At 39.8% G+C, this 15,504-nt stretch overlaps 1 protein-coding gene across 2 annotated transcripts in view; it reads left to right on the top strand.

Annotated features, from left to right (window-relative positions):
• Nucleotides 1-15,504, top strand: part of Khdrbs3 (KH RNA binding domain containing, signal transduction associated 3) — a 163,532-nt gene that overhangs the window by 118,075 nt on the left and 29,953 nt on the right. For both annotated transcript variants that reach the window (XM_052161316.1, XM_052161317.1), the window contains exon 7: nucleotides 987-1,069. In XM_052161316.1, the coding sequence (XP_052017276.1) occupies nucleotides 987-1,069 (83 nt within the window). The remainder of the gene's footprint in view (nucleotides 1-986; nucleotides 1,070-15,504) is intronic.

Genomic DNA, 15,504 nt, shown 5'->3' on the forward strand with positions numbered 1-15,504 from the left:
TGTCATATAGGTCTTTCACTTGTTTGGTTAGAGTCACCCCAAGATACTTTATGCTGTTTGTAGCTATTGTGAAGGGGGTCATTTCCCTAATTTATTTCTCAGTCTGCTTATCCTTTGAGTATATAAAGGCTACTGATTTGCTTGCGTTGATTTTGTAGCCAGCCACTTTGCTGAATTTTTTATCAGCTATAGGAGTTCTCTAGTAGAGTTTTGGGGGTCACTTAAGTATACTATCATATCATCTGCAAATAGTGATAGTTTGACTTCTTCCTTTCCAATTTGTATCCCTTTGACCTCCTTATTGTTGTCTAATTGCTCTAGCTAGTACTTCAAGAACTAAGAAAGAATTTCAGGCCAATTTCCCTTATGAATATCGATGCAAAAATACTCAATAAAATTCTTGCCCACCAAATCCAAGAACACATCAAAACGATCATCCACCATGATCAAGTAGGCTTCATCCCAGGGATGCAGGGATGGTTCAATATAAGGAAATCCATAAATGTTATCCACTACATAAACAAACTCAAAGAAAAAAAACCACATGATCATCTCATTAGATGCTGAAAAAGCATTTGACAAAATTCAGCACCCTTTCATGCTAAAAGTCTTGGAAAGGACGGGAATTCAAGACCTATATCTAAACATAGTAAAAGCAATATACAGCAAACCGGTAGCCAACATCAAACTAAATGGAGAGAAACTTGAAGCAATCCCACTAAAATCAGGGACTAGACAAGGCTGCCCCCTCTCTCCATTTCTTTTCAGCAGTGGTGATCTTAATTGTTTCCAGCACGAGCTTGGTTTTTAGGAAAAATTTGGGAGCTTCTTTCTATGGCAGATGGACTGAAGCCACACCTGCCCTTCTCCTCACGCTGTGGTCAGACTCAGTTTACATCAGCTGCTGCCTTGCAGTGCCCGGAGGCAGAGTGCTCTTTCTTTCTACAGCATCTTCTTTCTGACGGGCTCCTTCTGGTGTGTTTCAGGACTATGACGATGGGTACGGTACTGCCTATGATGAGCAGAGCTACGACTCGTATGACAACAGCTACAGCACCCCAGCACAAAGGTAAGAGTCAGCTGGTGCTGCCAGGCCCTATGTCAGCTTGACCCAGGGCCTCTCCACAGCGAGGTGTGTGACGGTCAGCCAGTGAGACTGATTTGACTTCCTGTTTGTTGTTTCTTCTGACTAGAGGAGTAGAATCCATTTGCAAATAGCATGCATTATTGCACATGGATGCTGTCTTTCCAAAAGCATCTGGATGTGAGAACTATGTTTAATTTTATCTACTCTGAAAATTTGACCTAAGTGGTTAATATCATTTAAGGAAGGATAATGGCTTCAAAGCAGGTAACCATTCAGTCCTAAGGCCCCCAAGTTCTATAGGACCTGTGAGCTGCTTGCCTTTTCTAGAGAACGTAATGCCAGAGGCTGGCTTGCTAGTCACAGAACATTGCATCTTCTTAGCAGTGATGCTCCTGTCTCGTTCAAATTCTATAAATGTAACAATGTTGTCCTGATCAGACCCTCCCCACAATAGAGTGTATAGAGTAAGTACTAGTCCTAAGGAGACTGCAAAGCCCAAAACTAGGCCATAGGTGCTGGGGTGGAGCATCCAGGCATGTGCGTGGGTGTGGTCCTACTCCAGCTGTTAGTGAATGCATGGCTTCTCTTGCCTGTCAACTCTGATGCTAGGTAGGTGAGAATATTAAACAGTTTTCATCTTTGCTCATGACATACTGCTGAGTATATGACCTGTGACAAGTGACCTGCAAACTTTGGCTAACAAGTGGTCTTTTTCAGAAAGGGGATGCTTTGTTCTTTGTGTTTGTATCATTGGTGCTGGGCACAGTCCTACAGTTTGTTGAAAGTGACCGGCAAAAGCTGCATGAGAATTGTTTGACAGCTCCTCCCGTAGCTAGGCCAGCAAGCACTTCCTCAAGTGTCCTACTATAGAGACCAAGGAATAGTGTTCCAGAAGAAGTCACTGGTCCAAAATCACACTGGAAAAGGATCAAGGAAATGGGCCTTAAGTGGGATCTTCTAACACAAGGACTGCTCTTTACAGCTAGGCATGTCTCTTTTGTTTTGTAAATGTCCATCAATGTTTCAATTTTCAGTATGAAGTACCCTGGTGAAGTGCATGCGTCTTCCACCTCATACACTCTGGGTGTTCAGTTTCTCTCTCACCCTTTTCACCTAAGGCCTGCAGATGCTGTGCCTGTAAAAGAGGAGAGCACATAATAACAAAGAGAATGTTAACTGCTCAGTCAATGGGTGGGAACGGTTCCTTCTGAGCTTCCCGTACTCTTCAATTAGTACTAGGCCCACACAGAATGCAGAGTCCAGTGCGGCTCTCTGTTCTTGCTTGAGCTGGAACTGTGCTAGTACTTTTTATGACCTTTTGTAGTCTCACTTCTAGTTAGCATACAGTTTTCTATTTTGATCATATTCTTTCCACAGTCCTCCCAGATTCTCAGTGCCCCACCCACTTAACTTTATATTCTTTCCCTCTCCTTCTCCCTCTCCTTTTCCCTCTCTATCTCCCCCTCCCTCTCCCTCAAACTTCATGTCAAAACAAAAATCTAGTAAGAAAAAAAGCAACATGAAACAAAAAGTACAAGCGTTTGCTCAAACACACACACAGACACACACATACACCACATATATACTAAAAACAGAGCCCATTTTGTGTTAGACAACTACTGTTGGCTGTGGGACCTGCCCAGTATTCTGGTTGATAGACCCAGGGACACTGGATTGGGAACAACTGATTCCCTTTTCCCAGCAGGTATCAATTGCAGTTAGCTTCCTGGTTATAGATGGGACTGTGTGTCTACCTCACCTCCTTAGTACTGGGATTTTCTCTTCTTTAAATCTATGTGGGTCTTCTGTATGCTGCCATACTATGTGTGAGTTCATTTGTATAGCAGTCATTTTGTGTCTGGAGGATACTGTTTTCTAGGAGTCACTCACATCTCTGGCTCTTACCATCCTTCTACCTCCTCTCACACATAGATCCCTGAGCCTGGCTAGGAGGCTCTTTTTTCATTATTTGTTGTTATATACATATATGTACATCTATTTGCGCGCACACACACACAACACACACACACAAACATATTTCTAAATATAGATTGTTCAGTCTGTTTGATGTTACTTGTATGTTTCAGGACTGAAAGTTTGGTACAGGATAAGCAATTGGTGTGCTGTTCCCTGGGAAATGTAGGTTCTTTGAATAGGGTTGAGTCTTCATGGTCTCCCCCCACTGCCCCTTCATGTTAGCATGTCTTTGTTTGGCTCATGTTTACATAGTCATGTTGCTGAGACGTTATGGGCATATTCTGACAGTTCAAGAATATATAGTCCCACAGTAAACTCCCTAATCCTCTGGCTCTTACAATATTGCCACCCCATCTTCTGTTATGTGAAAGTTATTTTGTACATATATCCATGTGGGACTGGGCTTCACAGCTCCGCATTTTGATTGACTGCAGTTTTCTGTAATAGTTGCCATCTGTTGCAAAGAGAAATTTCCTTGATAGTATAAGGACAAACTTTTAGAGTATACTTAGGGATTATGCTGATTTAATAAAGTAGTGTTTGTAGATTCTTCTCTAAGATGCATGACTCTCTAGCCCAGGTAGTTTGCTAGGCTTCTAATACTGGTCATGATTTCTTTCTTATTGAGTGGGTGTTAAGTCCAATTAGAGAGTTGTTGGTTACTGCCACTGTGTGTGTGGCACTACTGCATACTTAGATACCACACTGGTCATTATTGTGGTTGATAGGCATCATATCTGGATAACAGTATTGGTTGTGTAGAAGTTTATATGGCACCTCTGGTCAGTTCCAGTTCAGGGGCCACTGGGTCATGTAGTGGACCTTATAGTCAATTAAAAAGTGATTGGTTGCTCCCATAACATTTTGCCATTAGTACAACAGTATATTTTTGTAGGCAGGTTGCTGTAGATAATAGAGTTTGTAACTAGGTTATACTAATGATTACTTTTCTCCGTGGGTGGCAAAATCTTATAGCACCATGAACATTAATGGGTACAGGTGAAACAGTCACCAGCTGGGTTTCTCCATGTTCAATGATACCTGTAATTGTTGGTAGCAATAAAGCCTTACATCTGGTTATGGAGCGTAACCAATCGCTTTGGTAGTAGTCTGTGATATTTGGGGCATTTCTGTGGGGCTCTTTGACCAGTAAATTAACAAGAGGCAACTCTTTCCTGACACTGGAAGTTTTACTTGATGGCATAATATGTCTAGTTGGGGCATTGTTTTTTCTATTATTTGATAGCTCTATTTACCTTCCATTCATATGCTTATTTTAGGAAACTTCTGCAGTATTAGGTTTCCATAATGGCTTTTCAACAGGCCATTATTGTTAATTCTCCCTCCTGCTCCTCCTCTAGCCTGCCCTCCCACTCCCCTTCCCCACTTAAGCTTTGTATTATATTTTCTGCCCTATCTCTTTTTTAACTCTGTATCCTATATCCCTTCCCTGAAAGACCCCCTTTCCCCTGCACCTTCCATCCCTTATTTACCTACCTAATATCCGTGGCTGTTTATTTTGCAACACAAGTCTAAAGTTTAAAAACTAACATTCACATATGAGAGAAAATTGCCAATATTTGTCTTTTTAGATCTAGGTTATTTTACTCAGGATAATATTCTTTTCTCTAGTAACCTGTAAATTTCATAACCTTATTTTTGATAACAGTTGAATTGTATAAGTATACCACAGTATAATTATTCATTCAATGTTTGATGGGTATCTAGGCTGTTTTCCAATTTCTGGCTATTATGATAGAGCCCAGTCACCATGGATGAGATAAGATGATAGAGTCTTTGGGGTTATGCCCAAGAGTTGTGTAACTGGATCCTGAGGGAAATCTATTCCCGCCCTCCAGAAGACTCACCACATTGATTTCCACAGAGGCTCTACAAGTTTGCAATCCCACTGACAGTGGATGAGTGTTCCCCTACTCTGCATCCTCACCAGAATGAGGGGTCATTTGTTTTATAGATCTTGGCCATTCTGACTGGGATAAAATGAAATCTCAAAGTACTTGTGGTTCCCATTTCATTGGTTACTAAGGATAGTGAACCTTTTAAAATGTGTTTTTCAGTGGTTTGTTTTGTTTTATCTTTTAAGAACTCTGCCTAGTTCTTTACCCTGTTTTTTAATTTGGTCATTTCCTTGATATTTAGTTTTTTTGTTGTCGGTGATGGGTGATGGTGGTTGTTTGTTTTAGTTCCTTTGTATATTCTAGAAACAACTATATGTGTCTCATGTATAGTCTGTAAACATCTTTTCCCATTCTTTAGGCTGCTGCTTGCTTGAAACGATGGTGTTCTTTATTGGACAGATTTTTTTAGCGTCATGACATCCCATTTGGTAATTGTTGGTCTTAGTGTGTGTGCTAATATTGTCCCATCTTTTTCTGGGCCAATGAGTTCAAGCCTGTTTCCCACTTTCTATTCTATCAGATCCAGTACATCTAGTTTTACGTTGAGGTGTTTGATCCATTGGAGTTCATTTTTGTAGGATAATCAACATCAGGCATCCAATTTGATGGATCCAATTGAACAAATTGCCTTTCCTCCAGTAAGTGTTCTTGACTTCTTTGTCAAAAATCAGATGTCCATAGGTCCACAGGCATTTGGCCTTATGAGTCTTTACTGTGATTCCATTGATCAACTTGTCTGCTTTATGCTAGTACCATGCAGTTTTTAATTACTGTAGCTCTGTAGAACAGCTTGATACCAGGTAATATCTCCAGCAGTCTTTTATTATTCAGAATGTTTTTAGATATCTGGATCTCTCTCTCTCTCTCTCTCTCTCTCTCTCTCTCTCTCTCTCTCTCTCTCTCTCGTGTGTGTGTGTGTGTGTGTGTGTGTGTGTGTGTGTGTGTGTGTGTGTCAATGATGTTAAATACTGTGTTGAAATTTTAATGGAGATTACACTGTATCTGAAGATGGGTAGATGGCCATTTCACTGTATTAATTCTACTGATCCCTGGGCATGTGATGTATTTCCATCTTCTGACATCTTCTTCAATACCTTCAATTTTTATTATACAAGTTTTTCACGTGCTTAGTTAGAGTTATCCCAGGGTTTTTGTTTTAAGCTTTTGTTTTGTTTTGAGGCTATTAAAGATACTATTTTCCTGATTTTCTTCTTAGTCTATTTGCTTTTGCATATAGGAAGGTTACTGATTTTTGTGCAGTGATTTTTTTTTTGTATCCTCGTATTTTGTTAAACGTGATTATTGCTTATAAAAGTTTACTGATGAAGTTTTTAGGATCTTCATATATAAAATCACTTCATGTATGAATCACACCCTCTGTAAATAAAAATACTTGCACTTTTTCCTTTCCTATTTGAATTTTCTTGATTTCTTTCAGTCATCTTATTGCTCTAGCTAACATTTCACATCTTCCAATGAATAGGTGTGGAGAGCTGATATCCTTGCTTTGTTCTTGCTCTAAATTCTCTTTCTTATGTTGAGATATGTCACCTATATTTCTAGTCTATCAAGGACTTATTTTAATCATAAAAGGGTGTGAGATTTTGTCAAAGGTTTTTTTCTCCATCTAATAAGATGGCTATGTGGAATCTATCTTTCAGTTTATTTTATATTGATGTATGTTGAGCCATTCCTGCATATCTGGGATGAAGTCTACTTGATTATAGTAGATATTTTTGTGGTGCTCTTAGATGTGGTTTGCAAATATTTTATTGAGAAATTTGCATGTATGTATGTTCATGAGGGAAAGTGCTCTTGCTTTTCTGTTCTTTGTATGGTTTTGGTGCTCACATGACAGTGGCTTTACAAAAAGAATTAGGGAGTCTTTCTGCAGTTTCTCTTTTTCAGACTAATTTGATGAGTATTGGTGATTTTCTTTGAAGGTCTCGTAGAGTTCTGTGAATTTATCTGGCCCTGGGATTCAATTCCTTGGGTTGGCAGAATTTTAATGACTGCTTTTATTTCACTAGGGATTATGGGGTTGTTTAAATTGTTTGTTCCTTTTGAGTTGATTTAATATTGCTAGATAGTATATATTAAGATTCACCTATTTATTTTAGGTTTTCCAGTTCAGTAGAATTCAGACTTAAAATATGTCATTATCTCAGTGTAGCAGTATAGGGCAAAACCAGAACAGGGAAGTGGGAAGGGGTGGATGGGAGAACAGGGAGAGGGAAGGGGGCTTATGTGACTTTCGAGGAGTGAGGGGGCCTGAAAGGGGGAAATCATTTTAAATGTAAATAAAAAATATATTGAATAAAAAAAAGAGGGGAAAAAAAGGAGTTCATCATGGCAGTCACTTTAGAAGTCATCAATAAAGATTAGCATTAAAATGAAAAAAAAATAAAATATGTCATTATGATTCTCATAATTTCCTGAGTGTGTCTTGTAATGTTTCCCTTTCATCTCTAATTTTATTAATTTAGTTTTTATCTCTGATCTTTTGGTTAATTGAGCCAAGATTTTGTCAATCCTGTTTTTCTTTCCCCCTCAAAAATCAACACTTCATTTTATTGATCTTATGATTTTTGTTTGTCTGTTTTTGTCTTGTCTGTTTACTTGATTTTCTTTCATTGATTTTTTTTCCCAAGTTTGAGTATTTATTCACATCCACTCATTTTGGTATTATTTCTTCTTGTTTTTTGTAGAGAGTTCAAGTTTGCCATGTTACTAATATAAAATCTCTCCAGCTTTTTTTTTTTTTTTTTTTTTTTTAATGTAGGGACTTAATGCTGTGAACTAGTGTCTTACAAATAATTCCCTTGTGTTCAATGGGTTTGGATAGACTGTGTTTTCATTTTCATTCAGTTCTTAAAAGGTTTTTATTTTCTTGATTTCTGTCTTGTTTTAATGTTTATCCAGTATTGAGTTGTTCAGATTCCATGAGTTTGTGTACTTTCTCCTGTTCCCATTACTGTTGATATTTAGCTTTAATCTATGGGGTCAGATATGATGTGTGGCATTATTTCAGTTTCTGATATATGTTGAGAGTTGTGTCCTAATTTGTGGTCAGTTTTGGAGAAAGTTTCATGGGGCTGCTAGGAAGAAAGCATGTTCTTCAGTGTTTGTGTAGAATGTTTTATAGATGTTTTGATTTATGACATTATTTAACTCCAGCATTTCTCTGTTTAGTTTCTGTCTTGATGGAACTGTTGGGCAAGAGTGGAGTATTGAAGTTACCTACTATCACAGTGTTAGAGTCAGTTTGTGATTTTACTTGCAGTAGTGTTTCTTTTATGAACTTGGTGCTTTGGTGTTTGGTGCATAGATCTTTAGAATCGTAACATCCCTTGGTAGACTTTTTTTCCTTTGATGAGTATGTACTGGCCTCTATATCTTCTGACTAGTTTTAGTGTGAAGTCCATTTTGCAAGGTATTGAAATAGCTATATTTATTTGCTTCTTGGTTCCCATTCCTTTGGAATATTTTTTCTATACTGTTACCCTGAGGTGATGCCTACCTTGATGTTTTTTTTTGTTTGTTTGTTTGTTTTTGTTAATTTTTCATTAGATATTTTCTTTATTTACATTTCAAATGTTATCCCCTTTCCATGTTTCCCCTCCGAAGACCCCCTATCCCATCCCTCCCTCCCCCTGCTCACTAACCCACCCACTCCCACTTCCCTGTCCTGGCATTCCCCTACTATAAAATCTCTCCAGCTTTTTTTTTTTTTTTTTTTTTTAATGTAGGGACTTAATGCTGTGAACTAGTGTCTTACAAATAATTCCCTGTGTTCAATGGGTTTGGATAGACTGTGTTTTCATTTTCATTCAGTTCTTAAAAGGTTTTTATTTTCTTGATTGCTGTCTTGTTTTAATGTTTATCCAGTTTTGAGTTGTTCAGATTCCATGAGTTTGTGTACTTTCTCCTGTTCCCTTCACAGGTCCAAGGGCCTGTCATCTCATTGAAGTCTTGGTCCTGCATGTGTACTCTTTGGTTGGTGGTTAAGTCTCTGAGAGGTCTAGGGGGTCTGGTTGGTTCATATTGTTGTTCTTCCTATGGGACTACAGATTCCTTCAGCTCCTTGGGTCCTTTCTCTAGCTCCACCATTGGGGACCCTATGCTCAGTCCAATGGTTTGCTGAGAGCATCCGCCTCTGTTATTTGTCGGGCATTGGCAGAGCCTCTCAGGAGACAGCTATATCTGGGTCCTGTCAGCAAGCACTTGTTGGCATCCACAATAGTATCTGGGTTTGGTAACTGTATATGGGATGGATTCCCAGGCAGGGCTGTCTCTGAATGGCCTTTTCCTTAAGATGTGTTTCTTGGATGTAGCAGAAAGATGGATCCTGGTTTTGTCTGCATTCTGTTAGTCTGTGTCATTTTATTGAAGAATTGAAGACCATTAATAATGAGGGTTATCAACAAACAGTATTTATTAATTCCTGGTATTTTGTTGGCTATGGAGTGAGATTCCACCTTTTTTTGACTAACTAGTCTGGGGTTACTTACTTGCTTTGTCCTCATGGTATAGTTAGCCTTCTCTTTAAACTGAAGTTTTCCTTTAAGTACCTCTACAGAGTTAGGTTGGTAGATAGAATTTCCTTAGATTTGTTTTTATTGTGAAATGTTTTTATTTCTCTCTTGATGTGATTAACTAACTTGTCTAGCATGTGTGGTCTCATAAGCTTTTAGAACATCTATCCAGGCCCTTCTGGCTCATGGAGTCTCTTTGAAAAGTCTAATGGGTCAACCTTTATATATGACATGGCCTTTTACTCTAGCAACTTTTTATACTCTTTCTTTGTTCTATACATTTAATGTTTTTATTTTTATGTGCTGATATTATGGGAGTTTCTTTTTCTAGTCTATTTGATAGTCTATATGCTTCTTGTATCATGATAGAGGCAACTATTTAGATTGGGGAAGTTTTCTTCTAAGATTTTTATTAAAAATATTTTTCTGTGCCTTTGATGTGGGTTTCTTTTTCTTCCTCTATCTCTGTTATTTGGTCTTTTCAAATTTTCTGCATGGAATTTTTAATTTTCTTTATTTTATTAGATTTAGCATTTTGTTTGAACTATCCATTTTTTCTATTTCGTCTTCAAGACTTGCCATTCTCTGTTCCATGTCTTGTACTCTGCTGGTGAGGCTTGCCTCTGAGGTTTTGGGTGGACAGACTTGAGTTTTCATTTCCAGTGTTATCTCAGACTAGTATTTCTTTAGTAATTCTGATTTTTTGTTTGTTTTGTTAAATTCTATTTTATGTCTTAAATTTATTTCTTTTTTTATTCAGTTGTTTGTGCTTTCAATTGTTTGTGTTTTCTTTAAGGGATCTATTCATATCCTCTTTAAGGGTCTTGCTATTTTGAAGGCCTTGTCTTGTGCTTCAGCTGAATTGCTTTTCTCAGAACATAATTTATAGGTCTGTTGGTTTCTGGAGGAGACATGTTGTCTTGGTTGTATATCTTTGTGTGTTTTGACCTGTGATCTAAGCAGGAGTTCTGATGTTTGAAGTATTTCTTGTTGTAGATTCATGGCCTTATTTTTGTAGTCTATTGTATTGTTTCTACTACCACTCTGGTCCTAGCCAATTGTGGCTATGTGATACCTGCTAGAGTCTAGGTCTTAGTTAATGTGGCACCTGTGAGTCCTTGGTAGACAGAGCAGTTCTGTGGGTCAACAGGAGTCACAGAGGCATGGAAATGGGCTAGGAGTAAAATCTGAAAGGACTAGAGGAAAGAACTTGGGGGATGCTGGGCCTGCACCAAGAGGCTATGTCCCAAGGGGCTAGAAGTGGCCTTCTTATGTTTTGATTTTGGTTGTTCATGGGCACCAGTCCCATGCTACAGAGTTACCTGTAGGTAACAGAGGAGCAAACAAATGTATCACTCTTCTATTTAGTGTGCCACCATGCAAGACTCCAGTCTTGTGTTTCTTCAGTTGTCATAAAGCCCTTACCTGTTCTATTGGACCATAATGTCACAGTGAGTCTCTGGTAAGCAGACAAAATGAAAAGCAAGTTACTGAGAGGATACTCTTAAGTCAGTATTGGTGTTTAAGCCATTAAGCATTGCATCACTGGCAGGAGTCAGGCCTGGGCCGAAGCAGCTGGTGATCTCATTTTAAATATGGTGATGCTGTAATATGAAGGGACGCATAATTCAGTCTGGGATTTGTGAACGTGTGCCATATGATAGGCACTGCTCTCATTTGATACCCAAAGACTGTTAACAGAGTCTGTCAGTAGAACGCTCACTGGCTGTAAGGAGAAACTATTAGGAAAAGCCTGAGAAGTTTCATGCTTTCTTTCAAAAGACTACAGAATTCCAGTCCAGAATTTATGGGTATATCTGGGACAATGAAGGATAAGGAACAGTCCCCCAGATGATAGTTAGGGAAGGGACCACATACCAAAGTGACACAGGCACACGAGACCACCAACCACAGCAATCTATCTTGTGTGAGGAGCACTCATCATGTAACATGGATGGAATATTCTCTCTGGAAGCTGAGACTTAAGACGTGGAAGCAACAGGGAGCAAAGAAAATGGCGTGTTTAGACTTAATTTAGAGAAATTAATTAGTCCATAGTATAGAGAAGCTGGATTGGCAGATGTTTAGTATAGCTAGGGGCAAAATCAGCTAAGAAGCTGCAATACTAAATTATAAACCCTTAAGAGTCAGGAAAGACTCGCTAAAGCAAACAGCTTACAAGGAAGTACTGCCACCTCTGGAGTAAGGTCTTCAGGGTTACAGCTGACCCCACCCAAAGCAGCAAAGTCCCTGAAAATTGCATGTGTGTGCAATGCAGAGGCAGCCAAGTGAAGTGAAGTACACACTTCTTGAAGAAAACTATGGCTTAAACAATTAGATCACTTTCCAAATATCATTCACCTTCAAAACAGAATGCAAATAGTGACCCTGGTTTGTCCTACTGGATGACATCTGTGTTAGGCTTGTGTGTTCTGCTGCTGTACAAATGAAATGACGATTCAAATGAAATGGCTCTTTTGCAGAGTTGACTTCACGAAAAATATTGTGTGCTCTTATGTTAGTATGCTGGGGTGCTGTATCAAAGGACTACAATACCATTTTCTCGGGGCTCTGAAACTAAGGCTCAAAGTCACATGTCAGCAAGCCCTATTCCACTAGAGCCCTTCCTCCTTTTGACTGCAAGGTGGCTACTTATCCCCTGTGTCCTCTTGGTATATTTTTCAATCTGAGTACATCCTTGGTGTCTCTGTGTATCCAGAATTTGTCTTAGGAGAGCAGTAACTAAATTGGATTCGAACCTATCTGTAGATTTCATTTTAAGTTAAAATGACCTCTTTCAAGGTCCTGTCTCAAATCACAGTCATAAGTCAGGGATTTAGGAGTCTAGGGGTTCAGCATGGGACTTTAGGGGAAGGGTACACAATCTGCCACATACCACACAGTTACATGATATGTGAACAGCATATATCTCAAACGTTAGGAACCTGATAGAAACCAGAGTATCCCTGGTATCAAATCTGTGGAGATCCCCTCTCCCTTCTCAGTATCCCCCAAAATACTGCTACATTCAATCTTGAGGTTGAACCTGTGCCATCATTGCATAGGTTCGGAGAGCCTGTCTAGAGTCCCGGGACCTCGCAAGCAGACAGAGTCCTCTCAGGCCCTATTTCACGTTTCTTCCACCCTTGTTGTAACTTCAGCTGCTTTTACTAATTGTCATTTGAACATATATGACTTGCCTGTGTGGATAAGTGTTTGCCTCAGGAGGCTCCTGTGGGAGAGACTTGAGCCACAGCTGCTGCAGCAGGCTTTTTAATTGTTGAAAAGCCTTAGGCAGTGGGGCCTCGCTGGAGGACATGAGTGGCTGCAGGGAGGTCCTTGGGAGCACCCTGACCCTAGTCTTGCTCCCTGCACCCCTGCTTCCACGAGGAGGAATCCTCCTCCTCACATGCTACTGCTCCCTTATGTTCTGTCTATCACGGTGCCCTGGTGATGATTAAAAGCTCTGAAACAGTCTGCCAAAACAAGTCTTTCTTTCCCCTAAGTTGTTGTCAAGAGATTAAAAGCCTAACCCATAAAGCATTGAAAAACCCTGGTATTTAATGCTCTCGGATAGCTTAAGAATTGTGTCTTGAAGCCTCATTTTATCAGATCTGGATTATCTTAATCAACAAAACCTCAGTTAATCGCATCTTTAATATACAGGCTAAGACGGCAAAATTAAGAATTCAAGTCTTCCAACTTAACATCAGTTCCCTGCAGCCGATAGTACTTGCTGCTTCTGCTGTTGGAGAGCACTTTGACTCAGGACCCTGTAGCACCCTATGTCTGTGGCGCAGATATCTTACAGTACACAGTGAAGTTTCTGGGAAAATATTTTTAATACTTCAAAAATTTTCTTAACTCTGGAACCCATTGGGTGCTACCATTGTCGCTGATTGCTGCTTTCAGGTTCCCTGCTTGGTCTCATTTCGGAATGGAGAGCAGAGCTTGATGATGCGCCGGAGCTTGACAGTGTACCATGCTCTGAAGCTGCCAGCATGGGAGCTCTAAAAGCCCCACATGTGGCCTCTCCCACCTGACATGGCTGCAGCATACACATCAGCCTCCATCAAATAAGTGGTGAAAGGCTTTGAATTGCTGGGTAGCTGCCATTTTCTTTCTCTTTGTCGGGGCTAGTCTAAGGACAACAGGCTGCCTCTCGCCCTGTTAGGGGCCATACTGCCTGAGTAGAGAATTGGAGAGTATCACTTACATTAGTGTTTTCAAGTTTCCTCTTTGATGTGTTGCCCATTGCACATGTAATGCACAGACACAGAGTCCAAAATGCTTTGCTTTCTGATTCGGGGCATTGTTTGCAACAGTTGGAGACCTGTGTCAGAGGTTCACACGCTGACAGAACTGCACCTCCCCCCTCTCACACACACACACACACACACACACACACTTTCAGGCAGTCGATGCAAGCTTTCTAAGCCTCTGTTTATAAGCTAGAGGACTGAGTCATGCTGAAGCGAGACAAGGAGGGAACTATGTCATTCACTCTGTGGTCTGCTCCTGGACAGTGTCTGTAAGAACACTAGTGCTGCCGTCCCGTTCACACCTCCAAGTCAACTCTCATTTCACAGCTGGATGGCTGTAGGAAGCCCACATTCATAAATCAGCAAGGACCCTATTGGTAGGCGTTTCCAAGTGATGATGGAAGGGCAGGAAGACCTCGCTTAAGCCTTCCCATCTGCTCTCCTAGATTTGCCATAACTGAGACATTGGGAGATGAGCAGAGGTAGAATAAAACAAAAGATGACATCACCACTTGTCACTCCTGTTGAGGGAAGGACTCTCTCCAGAAAAGACTTTGAAGCTTCCTCTAAGTCCTGATCATCTTCCTATGTTGTATATTGCACAATCAAGTGTTTATCTGGAGGTCTTAGACATTTAATTTTTTTTTCAATGTTAAGCATCTTGTCTTAGAATCAGACATTATAGTATAAAACAGTGCAGTTTGTTTAATTTCATTTTATTTATTTTATTTAATATGATGTCCGCACAGCTTGTAAAAAGAGGAATATAACCAGTGGTTTTTAATTGTCACTTATAAGTCATTGGAAGTTATTGATTGATCCCTGTGGGTATAGAATGTCTGAGTAGCTGTGGTGACAAATATAAACAGATGATAAATGGCCTTTGTAGTTAGACCCTGGCCCTTACCTGGATTGACTTGAGCATCCATAGTTTCCACTGTTTCACTTCCTGGAAGCCCAGCTCCCAGATGTAATCCCTTCCATTCTGAAGCAAGTCAGGTAGGTTAGTTTACATCTGACATCTTACCTACACCCCTTATGACAATTTTAGTTTGTATTTTTAAGCAGTTATGAAGTAGCCAAAGAAATATCTAGCACTTGTAATAGTCACAAATATAAATAAAAGAAAAATTATCTCAAACAGTGCATATGACCCTGAGAAAGTCCAGTGACAACATTTAGCTTCTGATGAACTAATTTCTTATTGTACCTGGGTCTTTAAAATACCTTCAAGTACATATTTCATCTTCTCCCATCTCTTCTGCCATGAAGACACTTTACATTTTTTTGACACTTTACATTTCTGAAAAAACAATTAATAATGGTATCCCAGTGTATTGGGCAATGAGCTAAGTCTGGCATTGGTCCTGTGAGTTGTTTGTGTATTACTCTGTGTCATGGTGACAGAGTGGTAGGCTCTTTCACATAAGGCATCTGAGGGTTGGGAGCGTCCACACTAGTCTAGGATTGCACAGCCAAAGGGCCACAGGCTTAGGCTTTTGTCTAATTCTAAAACTTTTATCCTGCCAAGAAAAGTAGTATTGAAAATTGTTGACTTGTTTCATGGCAAATAGGTAGACCTGAGAAGCTGAGAGCTTTGGCAGGCTTTTTAAATGGCAGCTGCTGTCTGTCCTGTGTGCCTACTGTCTCCTTTGTAGTGGTTTCCATTAGTATCTGTAGCAGCAAGGCACAGTATGGTCTCTATAACGGACCTGCAAAGGTTG

Source organism: Apodemus sylvaticus, chromosome 17 (genome assembly GCF_947179515.1).
Source record: "Apodemus sylvaticus chromosome 17, mApoSyl1.1, whole genome shotgun sequence".
Classification (NCBI taxonomy): Eukaryota; Metazoa; Chordata; class Mammalia; order Rodentia; family Muridae; genus Apodemus; species Apodemus sylvaticus.